The 14,716-nt window shown below is 56.1% G+C and overlaps 1 protein-coding gene across 1 annotated transcript; it reads right to left on the reverse strand.

The window, feature by feature from the left end:
* Window positions 1–3,782: 3,782 nt before the first annotated feature.
* Window positions 3,783–11,127, reverse strand: TMIGD2 (transmembrane and immunoglobulin domain containing 2). Its single transcript, XM_065578102.1, has 5 exons — window positions 10,685–11,127; window positions 7,766–8,158; window positions 6,042–6,083; window positions 5,445–5,546; window positions 3,783–4,309 (listed from the first exon to the last, which is right to left on the reverse strand). The coding sequence occupies exons 1-5, from the start codon at window positions 10,830–10,832 to the stop codon at window positions 4,089–4,091; spliced, it is 906 nt and encodes a 301-aa protein (XP_065434174.1). The 5' UTR covers window positions 10,833–11,127; the 3' UTR covers window positions 3,783–4,088.
* Between the last annotated feature and the right edge of the window lie 3,589 nt (window positions 11,128–14,716).

Raw genomic sequence — 14,716 nt, forward strand, 5'->3', positions numbered from 1 at the left:
CCAAAGACTTTTGATCAGGCTGGGCGGGGGGGGGGGGGGAAATCACTTCTTCCCTCATTGAGTCAAATTTCACTTCCCTGGTATCTATGCTTCTCTCCGCCTCCTTTTTCTACAGAGAGACTCCCAGGAAACAAGGAAGGACAAAATTCAATAAGCAAGAAACAGGGGAAAAAATAGCTCTTTAAATAAACCTGTCAGGAAGAGTTGGGCAAAATTTTTTAAACAAATCGTTTATTTACCACAACAGTTCACTACCACCTGAAATTTTCTTCAACTTTTTGATTTGCTGAAAAATTATGAAAAATGTTGTCATCATTTTGATCAGATTTTTCCCCCCCAAAATTACCGGTGAACTGAAAAATCCGTTAGTCACCCAGCTCAACTCTCAGGTCCTCTTTATTCATAGATTGTAGGGCTGGAAGGGACCTCGAGAGGTCATCGAGTCCAGTCCCCTGCCCTCATGGCAGGACCAAATACTGTCTAGACCATCCCTGATAGACATTTATCTAACGTGCTCTTAAATATCTCAGAGGAGGCAGAAAAGAGCCTTAAACCCAATCCCCACCTTCTAAAACCATACACAGCTTTGCTTGTTTGATCAACACACCTGCTTTTATTTTAACAATACAAAGGTCAGACGCACACTCGAAAAGGCCATCAAAGCCGGCTGCATCTGAGCAAGTGTGCAGAGAGTTCAAGACATGACAGATGCCAAAGGACAGTGTTGCATTCGGACAGCTTTTCTTTAGAGTCCATTTTACAGAATCCACTGAGATGAAAAAAATATAAATAATATAGACAATAATTATAATAGTAATAAAAAACCATTGCATTTACAAAAGCATCTTTCATCCAAAGATCTCAAAGTGCTTTAGAAAAGTGGGTAGGAATTATGCCCACATCACAGAGAGGGAAACTGAGGCACAAACAGGGATGGTGATGTCTCTGATTTCACAGTGAGTTAGTGGCAGAGCCAGGATTCCAAGCCAAGTCCTCTGCTCTAACCACTAGACACGGTTGCCTTGCTACATGCTTATTACATACAGTGTGTGACGGATATTGCAACTGCATGCACGGTCTTTGGAGACCAGATTGTGTCACAAGAATGATTAAGGTGAATCACTTAGATTATAAACACCTCCGGAGTCTACTTAACACGCCCCCAACCCCAGGCTGGAACAGACTGATTCAAACTGTTTTTTTCAGACATCAGCAAACAAAGAAAGGGCCTTTGGCATAACGAGGCTGGGTTTAAACTGCCTCAGGGCGTCTTTCTGAGCCAGCCAGCGGATGGGAGCGTCTGGCCCCAACCCTTCCAGAAAGACCTTGGCCTACCAGGGCCCCATAAGACTGAGGGGTGACGGCTTAGCGTGTGCCTAGCAACTTGTCTTTCCAGGTTTACTCTGTAATGGTGTTGCCCTAAGAATGAAGGTGCTTGTTCAGAGCTGGCTGGTAACTTATAACTGCTGGCCACCCTGTTTATAGCCCTCGGGGAGAAAGCAAACCCCAAGCGCTGGCCTGCAGGCAGACCGGCTCGCTGGGATATCGCAGTGTACAGCAGGGAGCGGTGCAGACTGAAAATCCCCATCAGGCGGGGGAGAGACGCCCAAAAGAGGCAATCGCTAGAAGCCAGAAACCTTAAATGGGGGCCCTCCAGGGAGCACCGAGAGGGAATAAAGGTGCAGTTACCCTGAAACTGCGACGCCGTTTACACGTGAACAGTCCGGAGAAGAGTTTGCTACATTTTCTTAATCGGTCGCCATGGACAAGTCATCTGGCAGCCCGTCCGCCTAGATATTGTAATCCCAGCCAGTCCAGTGGGCATCCCGGCTAGTCCCCGTCTCGAGAGGGCTCCCCTACCAAGCCACAGGGCTGAATGAGAAGCAGCACACGGGCCCTCCGGCAGCCCAGCTGGGCAACGCCAGCAGGTGGCTGTTGAATCATGACTGGTGCAGAGAAAGTAAAGAAGGACGTGTTATTTACTCCCTCTCCTAACACAAGAACTAGGGGCCACCAAATGAAATGAATAGGCAGCAGGCTTAACACAAACGAACGGAAGTATTTCTTCACCCAACGCACAGTCGACCTGGGGAACTCCTTGCCAGAGGATGTTGTGAAGGCCAAGACTGTAACAGGTGTTCAAAAAAGAACTAGATACATTCATGGAGGATAGGTCCATCAATGGATTTTAGCCAGAGTGGGCAGGGATGGCGTCCCTAGCCTCTGTTTGCCAGAAGCTGGGAATGGGCGACAGGGGATGAATCACTGGATGATTACCTGTTCTGTTCATTCCTTCTGGGGCACCTGGCTTAAATGTCAGCAGGATGCAGGGCCGGTGCTGAGAGCCACCGGGCACCGCTGCGGAGACCTTCCCCTGGCGTCTGGCACCTCACTCGCGAAAGGGCACAGACAGACACGGTCCTGGCCCTGTTCACGTTGCCATTGACTTCCATAGAGGCAGGATTGCACCCCGGGGCCCAGATTTCCTCCTGGCCAGTAGGGTTTTTCCTCCATTTCAGGGTGACTCCCATGGAATAGCCCGGAGGTCATGGGGGAAAAGGCCCTGGGCTCCCTTAATGGAGGAGTGGTAGGATTTTTAGGCTCCAAGGCCTTAAATCCCATTGAAACCAAGTGAGGGGGAGGTTAAGCACCTGAATGTCGTTGAGAAGAGGATTCAGATTCGACACTGTCCCCATCCTGGCCTCTCTCCCCACTCTGCACTTGTAGGGTTACCATTCGTCCGGATTTACCCGGACATGTCCTCCTTTTCGTGCTAAAAATAGCGTCCGGGGGGGAATTTGTAAATAACTCACAATGTCCAGGATTTCCCCCCTCCCCTGCAGAGCAGAGCGGGCGGCTGGGAGGGCTGCAGGAAAGTCCCGGGCTGGACTCCGGAGCAGCTTCCTCCTCCCTGCATTCTGAGCCGGCAGCTCCTCCTCCTGCAGCCCGGTCCGGCAGCACTGTGCAGGGCCAGGACCGGGTTTTGTGTTGTGCAGGGGAGCTCAGCCATGTGTCCGGCTGGCACAGAGCCCAACACCCTGTTCTGAGCAGCAGGGTAAGGGTGCCAGGGAGGTTCTGGAGGGGGCAGTCAAGAAACGGGGGGGGGGCTTTTTGGGGGGAGTGGAGAAAGTTTTGGGCAGTCAGGGTACAGGTAGGGGGTAGGGTCCTGGGGGGCAGTTGGGGGGGGTCTTAGGAGGGGGCAGTTAGGGGACAAGGAACAGGGAGTCTTAGGTAGGGGGTGGGGTTCTGGAGGGCAGTTAGGAGCAGGGGTCCCAGGAGGGGGCAGTCAGGGGACAAGGAGCCGGGGGGGGGGTAGGGGGCTGGGAGTTCTGGGGGGGAGCTGTCAGGGGGCAGGAGTGGGGAGAGGGATCGGAGCAGTCAGGGGACAGGGAGCAGAGGGGTTTAGATGGGTTGGGAGTTCTGGGGGGAGCTGTCAGGGGGCAGGAGTGGGGAGAGGGATCGGAGCAGTCAGGGGACAGGGAGCAGAGGGGTTTAGATGGGTTGGGAGTTCTGGGGGGGGCTGTCAGGGGGTGGGGAGTGGTTGGATGGGGGGGTGGGGGGGTGGGTAAGGGTTGGGGCAGTCAGGGGACAAGAGGCAAGGAGGCTTAGATAGGGAGTGGAGTCCTGGGGGGCAGTTAGGGGCAGGGGTCCCCAGGAGGGGGCAGTCAGGGGACAAGGAACGGGGGGAGGGTTGGGGGTTCTGGGGGGGCGGGAAGTGGGAGGGGCAGGGGCGGGGGCTAGGGCGGGGCTCCTCCCGTCCTCTTTTTTGCTTGTTGAAATATGGTAACCCTATGCACTTGCCTCTTCCCCCCGGCCATAGCAAACAAACCAAACACTCTCCTCTTTGCGATTCCTCCCTCTCGGCACCCCAGCGCCTCCCAATCCCCCCACTTCGGTCTCTCTGATCATAAGCGGAGCAGGGCAGGGACCCTCTTCATGCTGCGCCGTGCGCAGCCCCGAGCACATGGGCGGCACTTAACCCCAGTGAGAGGCAGCCCCGGGGTCCATGTGGAGAGGGGCAGGGTTAGAACCGTAGAAGCAGAGTGAGCAGGGCTCTGATCGGGGGCATCCGAGCACTGCGTGGATCTTCATGGCCTTTCCGTTGCCCTCTGCTTGAAGGAGGAGGCCTTTTTGGAAGCTTTCGTGGGGCCAAGGCTCTGTTCTGCAACTGGAGGCTTCCAGTTGTGCCCCCGTCTCTGGAACTCCTGGATGTAGAGGCTGCCCGGCTTCGTCTCGCTCCTGGCTTGGCCATCGTCTTTCTTTCCCTCTTGCTTTTTGCGGAACAGAACGTTCACGTAGATTGCCTGCCCTGGATTTCAAACAGAGGTTATGCCGGAAAGCGTTAATGGCTGCCGTCAAGCACGGACGGTCACAGACCTGGTCAAAGCCGCTGAGTGTGCTAAGCATACTTCTTTCAGCCTAAGAGAAAGGAGCAAGTAAGCCCTTTTGTGGCGTGAGATAGCTGGAGATAGTGGGAGACAACAGAAGCCACCGCCCAAGGCAATCGACCACATGGCAACACCTGTGTGGAGCTAAGCCGTGTGGCCTGAGGGGTTTCCCTTGGACTGGTTGCAAACGCATGAGCGAGGGGATTGCTTGGCAAGCTGTGGATGTGAGCAAGGCAGAAAACCAGCAGATATCAAGAGAAGTCATTGTGAGCATGGCGCTGAGAGGGTGAGAGAGAGCTCCATGGGGTACAGGAAATGAAAAAGGGCCCTGTGTCTGGATGAGACAGCGTGTGTGTGTCGGGGGGGGAGGGGGTTCAAGAAGCAGAATGGAATCCGTACAAGATACCCAGGGCTAACGGCTTCCCCTGTTGGTAAATACCCGCTGCGGCCTTTAATAACCAGGAGGGGTCAGGCGGGACGTCACCTCTAGCAGCGCTGCGCCCCCTGGCGTCACACTGGGATACTGCCTTGTGGGAGAGCTGCATCCCCTCAGCCATCAGTACCCCCTTGGAAATCTGCCGTCCCAGTGCAGACCCCAGCTCACCCCTGCTTGGTTTGCACCAGTGGAGCAACTCAGAGAAGTGGGGATGCAGGGAGCTTGTAGCTAGCAAGTGCTAGGGGCCAGCGCAGCAGCTTCCCAGCTGGTGGGTCTTAAACTCCCCTGCCGTGCCATGGGTAAGGGGCGATTTTAACCACACGCCCTCTTGTATGTAGACACGGCTTCTATCAAAGTCCCCGCCGTCTGCAGCCGCTGGAGGGCAGCACTGCTCAGCCAGCCCCCCTTGGTATAGGAAGAACAGCTGGGATCTCTGCCCAGGTGACTCCCACAGGCAGGGGGTCGCTCATTGAGGTGGCCCATGGGGTCACAGATCCCAGGGGGATCCTTGCCACCCCCGGCTGGCGGTCTCTCAGCCAGCTAGCCACTGCGAAGGGCAGGGTCCCTGCTCCATCCCTGGGGACGTGGGCTGCAGTGGGAGTCCCTGGGCGCTCTCTTACCTGCATCTCTGCGCCTGCGTTTGTAGCAGCAGATCATGGCAGGCAGCAGCAGCAGCGCGGTAACGGCCAGCGCCCCAGCCAGACCCAGCCACAACACTAGATCTGAAACAGCGGGACAGAGCCGTCAGTCTCTCCGGGTGCCCCACCCTGTCCCGTCCGCAGCACCCTCCACCTGGAGACAGGCAGCCCCGTCCGAGGGGAAGCGCTGGCCTGGTGCTGCGACTCACCCCGGAGTCCCTGCTCCAGGTTCCTTGCTGGGGCACCATGTCCTGTGACGATGCCATGGCTCGCTGCCATGGGGAATGCCCGGGGCTGGGCCAGGCCTGGGCAGTGGGGGCTAGGCGGGGGCCTCGTGGCTTTGGAGGCCAAAAGTGATGTTCCAGAATCAATTTCAAGGGCTTATTAGCCACAGTCAGGGCCTGGCCCAGGTGCTCTGACCCTGGGTCCAAGTGTAGCAAGGAGAGATCTGGAGGCCGCAGGAGAGGTTTGGGTGGGTGCGACCCGGGTCTCCCGGAGGGGCAAAGTGGGGGGAAGTCTGGATGGGCATGACCCCTGGGAACCACGCGGGTGTAATCCTGTGGGTTTAATGCCTCTCACCTCTGCTATGATTCCTCAGCCACCCTCCTCCTTCTGCTGCTGCTGTCGAGAGAAATAAACACCGGTCACTGGGCGACTTCCCCAGCCCCCTTGCTCTGCGTCCTGGGCCAGGGTTCACTGCACTCCTGAAGACGGCCCTATTTCATTCGCGATCCCTGGCAATCACGGATCCCGCCACACGAGGCTCCCCTCCCCCCACCCCGCCCCGCCCTTTGGATCTGAATTTGCTTTCTCTGCCCGGCGCACGGTTCTGCACACCTGTCGGGTGTGCCATTCGCACGCCACAAACACGCGACATCTGTGAAGTGTGAAAGGCCGTGGCGGCCGGACTCCACGTCTACAGCAGTTGTGTTACGACTTTCAGTCGCCTGGCTTTTGCATCGTGAGGGCTGGTTGGCAAAGACATTCGCAGGCATCCCATAATACTTGAGTGTTTATATCGCTCCAGCAAATTTTTCTTAAACAAATAGGTCTACTCCGGCTTCTCCAAATGGCCGCTATTGATAACAGCCCATGATTGCTTTTCCGTGATTTTCCATGTCTTGTCCGCAACTCGGCCTCAATAATTTGAAGACCCTCCCACCTTACTCCCGACCCACGCCCAGGCCTCCTAGACGCCACGGTGATGGGCACGTGAGTTAGATTAGCCAGGCTGGCTTCGGAGGGGAACGCGCCACGACATCAGATATTTCCGTGGCCACAAAGTGATGCGAGAGAGAAATTCATCACAACCCGTGAGGTTACCTCCTTTACCGTGGTGAATGCCATGCCAACAGCATTTTCCAATGCCGCGCACTGCGAGAGCCCAGCCTGGGCAGGGTCGAGGCTCAGCGTGGGGCACTGCCCACACAGACTCTATGGCCTGGCTTCCCCGCCCGCCCCCAGGGGATGCTGAGAGGGCTGGGCAGCTGGGGACCGAGCGAGCCAGCTGCAGGGAGCTCATTGGGGACCACCCAGCAATTAGCACACAGGCCATCTGTGTTCCTCGCTCACTGGCCAGAGGGTGCCCGGCTGGGGAATTCTGTCTGCAGGGTTCCAGCCAGCCCTGAACTGGGAGCCGCTCCCAGCAAGGTCCCAATTGGGTGCAGTGGGGGGCGCTCGGGGGGTGGCCATATGGGATCTGCAGGAGACACGCAGGCAGACACAGTCTGCAGTGTGCATAAAGCCACAAGGCAGAGAAGAGGGTGCTCCCGGGGAGGAGGCTGGAAGAAGACAGGGTGCCGAGCCCACGGGGGAGAGGGGTCCGCAGGGGGCAGGCGGGGCCCAGGGCCCATAAGGTGGGCATGCAGCCTGCCGTGGGGAGGAGAGAGGCAGCCGAGGGGGCTGCAGGATGCAGGGCCCCGGGCAGGTTGCGCTGTGGTTTCGGCAGCTCGCGCCGTGGGTGGCACATGAGAACGGAAGCGCAGCCCTGATGGGAAGTGAGAAACCCAACATCCGACCGGGGAGGGGGATGGAGAGACCCCCACCCAGCACCTGCTGCGGGGTGCAGCCGGGGGGAGGGGAGGGGCTCTCCCAGTAAGTGGAGCTGTAGAGAACAGGCCCCCCTCTTCTCCTAGGGAGCAGGCAGTGCTCTCAGATGCTGCCCCATCCATCTGGAGCCAGATCATCCCCCTTACCTAGGGGCAGATCCTTTCTGGTGCTGATCCCTGGAGCAGGCCCACTGGCCCCACTGGGAGTGAGTTACAGGTCCCCCGCCCCGCCCTGGCAGCACCCCTGCCCCCTACCTGAGGTATTCAGCATCGTCCCATTGCCCGTGGCATCCAGATACACCGGGATCTCCACAGTGGCTTTGCACACGTACCACCCCACATCATCTTCACGGATGTTGTCCATCCTCAGGGTGAAGTTAGGGGGGTGCCCGGTGAAGCTGAGGCGGGCGTCATCACAGGCCCCCATGCTCCTGCAGCAGTTGGAGATGCTGGTGTTGTTCAGCAAGACCTGGCAGAAAGCCCTCGGGGCACTGTCCCTCTGCCACTCCACACGGAGCCGCTCCCAGTGCTGGGCAACGTCGATCTGGCAGGACAGCTCCACCAAGCCCCCCAGCGGGGCCAGGATCCGGGCAGGATCTTGCCTCACTTGCAGGGTCTCTGCTTCCTTGCTGGCGGCAAGAAGAAAGGCTGAGGGGAAGAAGAGACAGGAGATAGAAACTCCACCAAGGGCAGCCGCATAGAGACACTCCCACCGTGGATCTCAAAGCACCTCCCAAAGATGGCTTTTACTGCCCTCATTTCACAGATAGGGAAGCCCAGGTACAGAGACAGGCAGTGACTTACGTAAGCAGACACAGTTGGTATCGAACCCAGGAGTTCTGACTCCCAGGCCCCCCCAACCACACTCACTCCCAGAACCAGGGGTAGTCCTGACCCTTCGCCTCCTGCTCTAACCACCAGATGACACGGCCTTTGGACCAAACTCCTTCTCTCAAAGGCACCAGATCTGAGATCCCACGTACAGCCTTGGGGACCCCGTCAGAACAGCTTTGAGCCTGACTGACCTCCAGACCAGCCATCCTGGGTCACAGATCCCAGGTCCCCTTCCTTGTCAGAACATCCTTCCCCTGAAGAACAGGCCCTGCCGGTGCGTCTGCCCAGGCACCAGTGGTTTGAAAGCTCGATCCTGTCTCCGCAGCTCAAACCAGCGCCTGCGTTTCTCTCGCCCAGAAGCAGAGCGGGGACGACTTTCGGGCTCGGCTGGGTGCGTTACGCTAGCCCTCGGCAGGCATCGCTGAGGGCTGAATCCAGCTCTGGATTGGCTGCTTAGCCCAGAGTTTGGGTTAGTTAGAAATGAATTTGTTGAGAGGGGAGGGTTAAATTATATTAAACCCAAAATGGGGACCAGAGGTTCTGGAAAAAAACCCTGGGTGCTCCTGCCCTTGCGGGGGAGGCTGAGAAAGGCCCCGATCCTGCAAAGACGGTGTTCACACCCTACTTTTCATTCGGTGTTTTTGCTGCGCCAGGCACAACAGGGTCCTAGTCTATGGCTCCGAGGATACACATCATAACGATTCTAATTAACTCTCTGCATGAGAGCAGCCCCCCTGGGACTATTAGAATGCATAGTCCCTGGATGACTGATCAGGGCCACAGCATGCCCAGCGCATGGCCCCAATCCCGAGGTTGACAACGCTTGGGCATTGAGTCCAGCCAGGTGCCGCTCCAGCACCACATCATTCACAGGATCGTCAAATATAGGGGTTAGAAGGGACCTCATCGAGTCCAACCCCCTGCTCAAAGTAGGACCAATCCCCAGACAGATTTTTTTACCCCAGTTTCCTAACTGGCCCCCTCAAGGATTGAACTCACAACCCTGGGTTTAGCAGGCCAATGCTCAAACCACTGAGCTAGCCCTCCCCGCATGGGGCGAGCAGGTAGGTCGGTCGGTCACGAGTACAATTTTCACGGCACATTTTCGATCTCATAGGTTGGGAGGGGGCAAAGAAGCGGATGGGAAAAATATTGGAAACGCTTTTCCCCCCCTGAATCGAGGGCAAAAGGGCAGAAATGTTCCCAAATTGCCCCCCAAAAAAGTGTCAGAAACTCCCTCTAATTTTCAGAAGGTACCAAAATGTTGGAAATTCCCCAGCAGTTTCATGTGGAAACCCAAGGAAGGTGAATGCTCCCCCACCTTGGGTCCATCCTGCCTAACTCGTGAGCTCTTTGGGACAGGACCTGTCTAATCCCCTGGGTTTGTTCACCCCAGCACAGTGGGCCCCGAGCTCGGCTGGCCCCTAGGCCCCGCCGTAATAGACATAATGAATAATAACATGCTGGCTGCACCGAAGGCATGGAACAAGCAGGGGAGATTGGAGTATTGGACGGCCCCGAGATTTCACCAGCCCGATGGAAGTTTAGCCCTATCGGTTTTGCACGAGTCCTAGAACAAATGGGAGGGGGGTGTCTTTTAGGACACCTCCAAAGTACCCAGCTTCAATTAACAGAGGGAGGGAAGGGACAAGACCCCCTCCCTCTTCCGGGAGGGGGGGGTTCACTCCGCCAGCTGGAGAATCGTGGGGGCGATGGATTGTAGCCGGAACAAAGGGGCCACAACAGGAGGCGGTGGGACAAAGGTTGCTATGCAGGCCGGGGGAGGGGCGGGAGATAGGGGTGCAGTAAATTATCCCCAGGGAGAAGCCGAGACAAAACGGCTGCTGCTGGGGACGGAAAGGGGGGAGGCTGCAGCAGCAGAGCCCCCCCCACCCCCCCGCCGGCCCCCTGCATCCTCTGATGGAGTGTGGGGAGGAGGGGGAGTACACGCCTCTCTCCCTTGCCTATCTCCCAGCCTTCCCTTCGCTCTGCAGCCCTACAGGAGGTGCGGAGAGAGGATTGGGGCGTTACCAGTGTCCGGTATGATAGGGCCCCGGTTGTATGAGGCTAGAGAGTACCCAGACCTGGTTAGAGAGCGCCTAGATGGTACCACTGCCCGACGGGTACCAAGCCAAGCTTGGCCAATGAGGCTGGAGCATCCCCGAACCTCACCTGACAGGCAGGGCCTGGAGCTGGCCTGGCCCCCAGAGCACATGGGGATTTGGGATCCAGCTGGCTGGGTGGGTTGGAAATCTCTGAAAAACGGGCCCTGCATGCTCCCCAAAATCATGCAACGCTTAGCCCTGAATGCCAGGGGCTTTGATCGCGCCGTGCACTCACCTGCTAAGAGCAACAGGCGGAGACGCTCCCCCAGCCTCCGCATTGCAGCTTGGGGGAGGCTGGCTCCACTCAGCCGGCTCTCCGGGGGTCTCCAGCACCGGTTGCTAAGTCTCTGACTGACCCTCCGGCCGAGATTTAGACAGTGCATCTTCTAACCTCTGTCCCCACCTCTCTGCGCTGTGCAGAGACTGAGCTTCCTGCCACAGCACCAGCATGACCTACTCAGCAGGGGAGCGAAGAGTCAGAGCGTCTCCAGCCAGCCCCCTGATCTCTAGTAATGACAGCCTGGAGCTCAGGGCACTTTAATGGGTTCAGGTGGCTAGAATCCCCTTTTTACAGCTAGGGAAACCGAGGCACAGAGAAGCAACCAACTCAAGGTCACCCAGTGACTTGACTCCCAGCCCAGTGCTCTGACCAAGAACAGCCAGACTGGGTCAGACCAATGGTCCATCCTGTCTTCTGACAATGGCCAATGCCAGGTGCTTCAGAGGCAATGAATAGAACAGGGCAATTTATCAAGTGATCCATCTTCTGTCAGCCAGAGGTTTAGGGACACCCAGAGCATGGAGTTGCATTACTGACCATCTCGGCTCATAGCCATTGATGGACCTGTCCTCCGTGAACTTATCCATAGACTCATAGACTTTAAGGTCAGAAGGGACCATTATGATCATCTGGTCTAACCCCCTGCATGCTGCAGGCCACAAAACCGTCCCTACCCCTTCCCTTGACTCTGCTGTTGAAGTCCCCAAATCCTGTGTTTTAGTGACTTCAATTGGCAGAGAACCCTCCTGCTAGTGATCCCTGCCCCATGCTGAGGAGGAAGGCGAAAAACCTCCAGGGCCTCTGCCAATCTACCCTGGAGGAAAATTCCTTCCCGACCCCAAATATGGCGATCAGTAAGACCCCGAGCATGTAGGTAAGAGTCTCCATCCTGACCCGTTAGCCATTATACTATTTACCTGCCATTGCTTGGTATTCCCTGGCTAATATGTTTTACCGTTAAACCATTCCCTCCATAAACTTATCTAACTTAATCTTAAAACCAGACAGGTCCCTCGCCCCCACCGTTTCCCTCGGAAGGCCGTTCCAATATTTCACCCCTCTGACGGTCAGAAACCTTCGTCTAATTTCAAGCCTGAACTTCCCCATGGCCAGTTTATATCCATTCGTTCTCGTGTCCACATTAGTACTAAGCTGGAATAATTCCTCTCCCTCCCTGGTATTTATCACTCTGATATATTTAAAGAGAGCAATCATATCCCCCCTCAGCCTTCGTTTTGTCAGACTAAACAACCCGAGCTCCTCTAATCTCCTTTCATACGACAGGTTTTCCATTCCTCTGATCATCCTAGTGGCCCTTCTCTGCACCCGTTCCAATTTGAGTTCATCTTTTTTAAACATGGGAGACCAGAACTGCACACAGTATTCCAAATGAGGTCTCACCAGCGCCTTATATAATGGAAGCAGCACCTCCTTATCCCTACTAGATATACCCCGCCTAATGCATCCCAAGACCACATTGGCTTTTTTCACCGCCACGTCACATTGTCGACTCATAGTCATCCTGCGGTCTACAAGGACCCCTAGGTCCTTCTCTTCTTCCGTTAGGTCCTTCTCCTCTTCCGTTATTCATTTTTGAACTCAGTTACAGTTTTGGCCTTCACAACATCCCCTGGCAATGAGTTCCACAGGTTGACTGTGCGGTGGGTGAAGAAGTTCTTCCTTCTGTTCATTGTAAACCTGCTGCCCATTCATTGGATGACCCCTGGTTCCCGTGTTATGTGAAGGGATAAATAACACTGCCTTATTCCACACCCTTCATAGACCTCAATCATATCCTCCCCCCTTCCCACGCTTTTTAATCTCTCCTATGAAAGCTGTTCCATACCCCTAATCATTTTTGATCCTCATATCTCTGTACTTTCCCCCCCAATTTATCTTCTTTGAGATGAGGCACCAGAACTGCAGGCAGTATTCAAGGTGTGGGCGTACCATGGATTCATATAGTGGCACTATGATATCTACCCCTTTCCTAATGGTTTTCTAATATTCTGTTAGCTTTTTTAATTTATAATAATATATGGAGATATACCTATGTCATAGACCTGGAAGGGACGTCCTCAAGTCCAGCCCCCTGCCTTCACTAGCAGGACCAAGTACTAATTTTTGCCCCCAATCCCGAGAATGGCCCCCCTCAAGGATTGAACTCACAACCCTCAGTTTAGCAGGCCAATGCTCAAACCACTGAGCGATCCCACCTCCATTTCTGCTGCATGTTGAGCACCAGACCACCCTCTGCCCCAGAGCTGGAACAGAACCCAGGAGTCCTGGCTGGGGTGACCAGATGTCCCGATTTTATAGGGACATTCCCGATTTTTGGGGTCTTTTTCTTATATAGGCTCCTATTACCTATTACCCCCCCCACCCCCATCCCGATTTTTCACATTTGCTGTCTGGTCACCCTAGTCCTGCTCCTAGTCCCATGCCTGAACCAGGCAGCCAATCTCCTTTTCTCCTCACCCTACCCCACAGCCTCGAGTCTGGGGAGGAGGCAAGGTCAGCGATCATTGGGATTTCAGCACTCCTATTCCCCTGACCCCCCAAAGTCCCTACCGCACCCCTTGCTGGAGTAAGCTGGGACTGGAGTAGCTAATGTTCCTAAACTGAGCCCTATACCAACTGCCACTGGGAACACTGCCCACACAGCCTGTGCGCCATCCCATTCCCTGGAGCGCCCATGCTGGGAGAGGCAGGCATTGGAGGGCCCCGAGTTTCCCCACCAGCTGACTTTTCTAGGTTTACTCTCAGCAGGGAGGCGAAGTCTGGGAGCAGCCCTCCCCAGAGGCGAGCGATGGGCCCGGGGTGAGTGCACGTTCTTCAGAGAAGAAAGCGAGAAACTGAAACACCCCCACATCCCGCCATGAGCATCAGCCCTCGCGCTCCCGCTCACAGGCGCAGCCTTTGAGGCAGCCCACAGGACGTGGTCTCATTTAGCGACATGTGGGTCAGTGACCAAAGAGAGCTTAGAACTAGAGCATCTGGAAATGACGTCTTAGCTGTGCAGTGAGCACCCACACGCTGCTACACAGGGTCAGCGGAGGCAATCACGCCTCTGCATTGACTCACACTGCCCCTGCTAAGCGATAGCCAGGTTGTTGCACCAGATCATGTCCACCCTGCACAGGGGCAGATACACCCATGCACAGAATTACCCCCCTGCTCAGTCACTCCCGCCCCATGGGTACAGTCACTGAATCACCCCCACTAGGTATACAGCAGTGGTTCTCAAACTTTTGTACTGGTGATCCCTTTCACATAGCAAGCCTCTTAGTGAGACACCCCCCCTTATAAATATATAAAAAAGTGTTTTTAATTTAACACCATTATAATGCTGGAGGCAAAGCAGGGTTTAGGGTGGAGGCTGACAGCTCGCGACCCCCCATATAATAACCTGGCGACCCCCTGAGGGGTCCCGACCCCCAGTTTGAGAACCCCTGGTATACAGAACCCCCCGCCCCTTGCACACAGCTGCTACCAGCCTGGCAACACACAGTGATGCAGTGGGGCGGACACCACACACCCTGTGATAGCCGGCCTGATGCACACGGGCCCCACCCTGCAGAATACCCAGCCGGCGAGGGACAGGCTGCAAAAGTAACACCCATGCTGCACAGATCACACCCACCAGGCACACCGAGCCACAGGCCCGGACACCACCACCCTCAAGAGCGTGGGCGCCGTCCTTTGCTCGTCCCGCTAACGTGGGCAGGTGCTAGCCATCTCCCTGCACCCGCCACCGCCAACAAATTCTAGCCCCCACCTCCCTGCACCCCCAGGAACCTCCCCACCCCGCTGCAGCGCCATCAGCTCAGACAGCCGAAGCAGGGCTGCCCCTGAGGGCTCCTGCCTTCCCCTCCTTGCAGGGGTCAGAGCTGGGGGCAGCCTCTCTAGGCAGGACCAGAGCCTGGGCTGTTCTGTGCATCCCCCACCCCCCTTCTCGGGCAGGGACTACACTTCCCAGCATGCCCG

Source organism: Chrysemys picta, chromosome 25 (genome assembly GCF_011386835.1).
Source record: "Chrysemys picta bellii isolate R12L10 chromosome 25, ASM1138683v2, whole genome shotgun sequence".
Classification (NCBI taxonomy): Eukaryota; Metazoa; Chordata; order Testudines; family Emydidae; genus Chrysemys; species Chrysemys picta.

What these genes read in the sequence shown, in the direction of transcription:
- TMIGD2 (XM_065578102.1), bottom strand. Translation starts at nt 10,832, where the DNA reads ATGCACTGTCTAAATCTCGGCCGGAGGGTCAGTCAGAGACTTAGCAAC. An exon ending in CCGCCTGTTGCTCTTAGCAG is followed by an intron (nt 8,159 to 10,684) that starts GTGAGTGCACGG and finishes TCTTCCCCTCAG; the next exon opens with CCTTTCTTCTTGCCGCCAGC. An exon ending in GACGATGCTGAATACCTCAG is followed by an intron (nt 6,084 to 7,765) that starts GTAGGGGGCAGG and finishes TTCTCTCGACAG; the next exon opens with CAGCAGCAGAAGGAGGAGGG.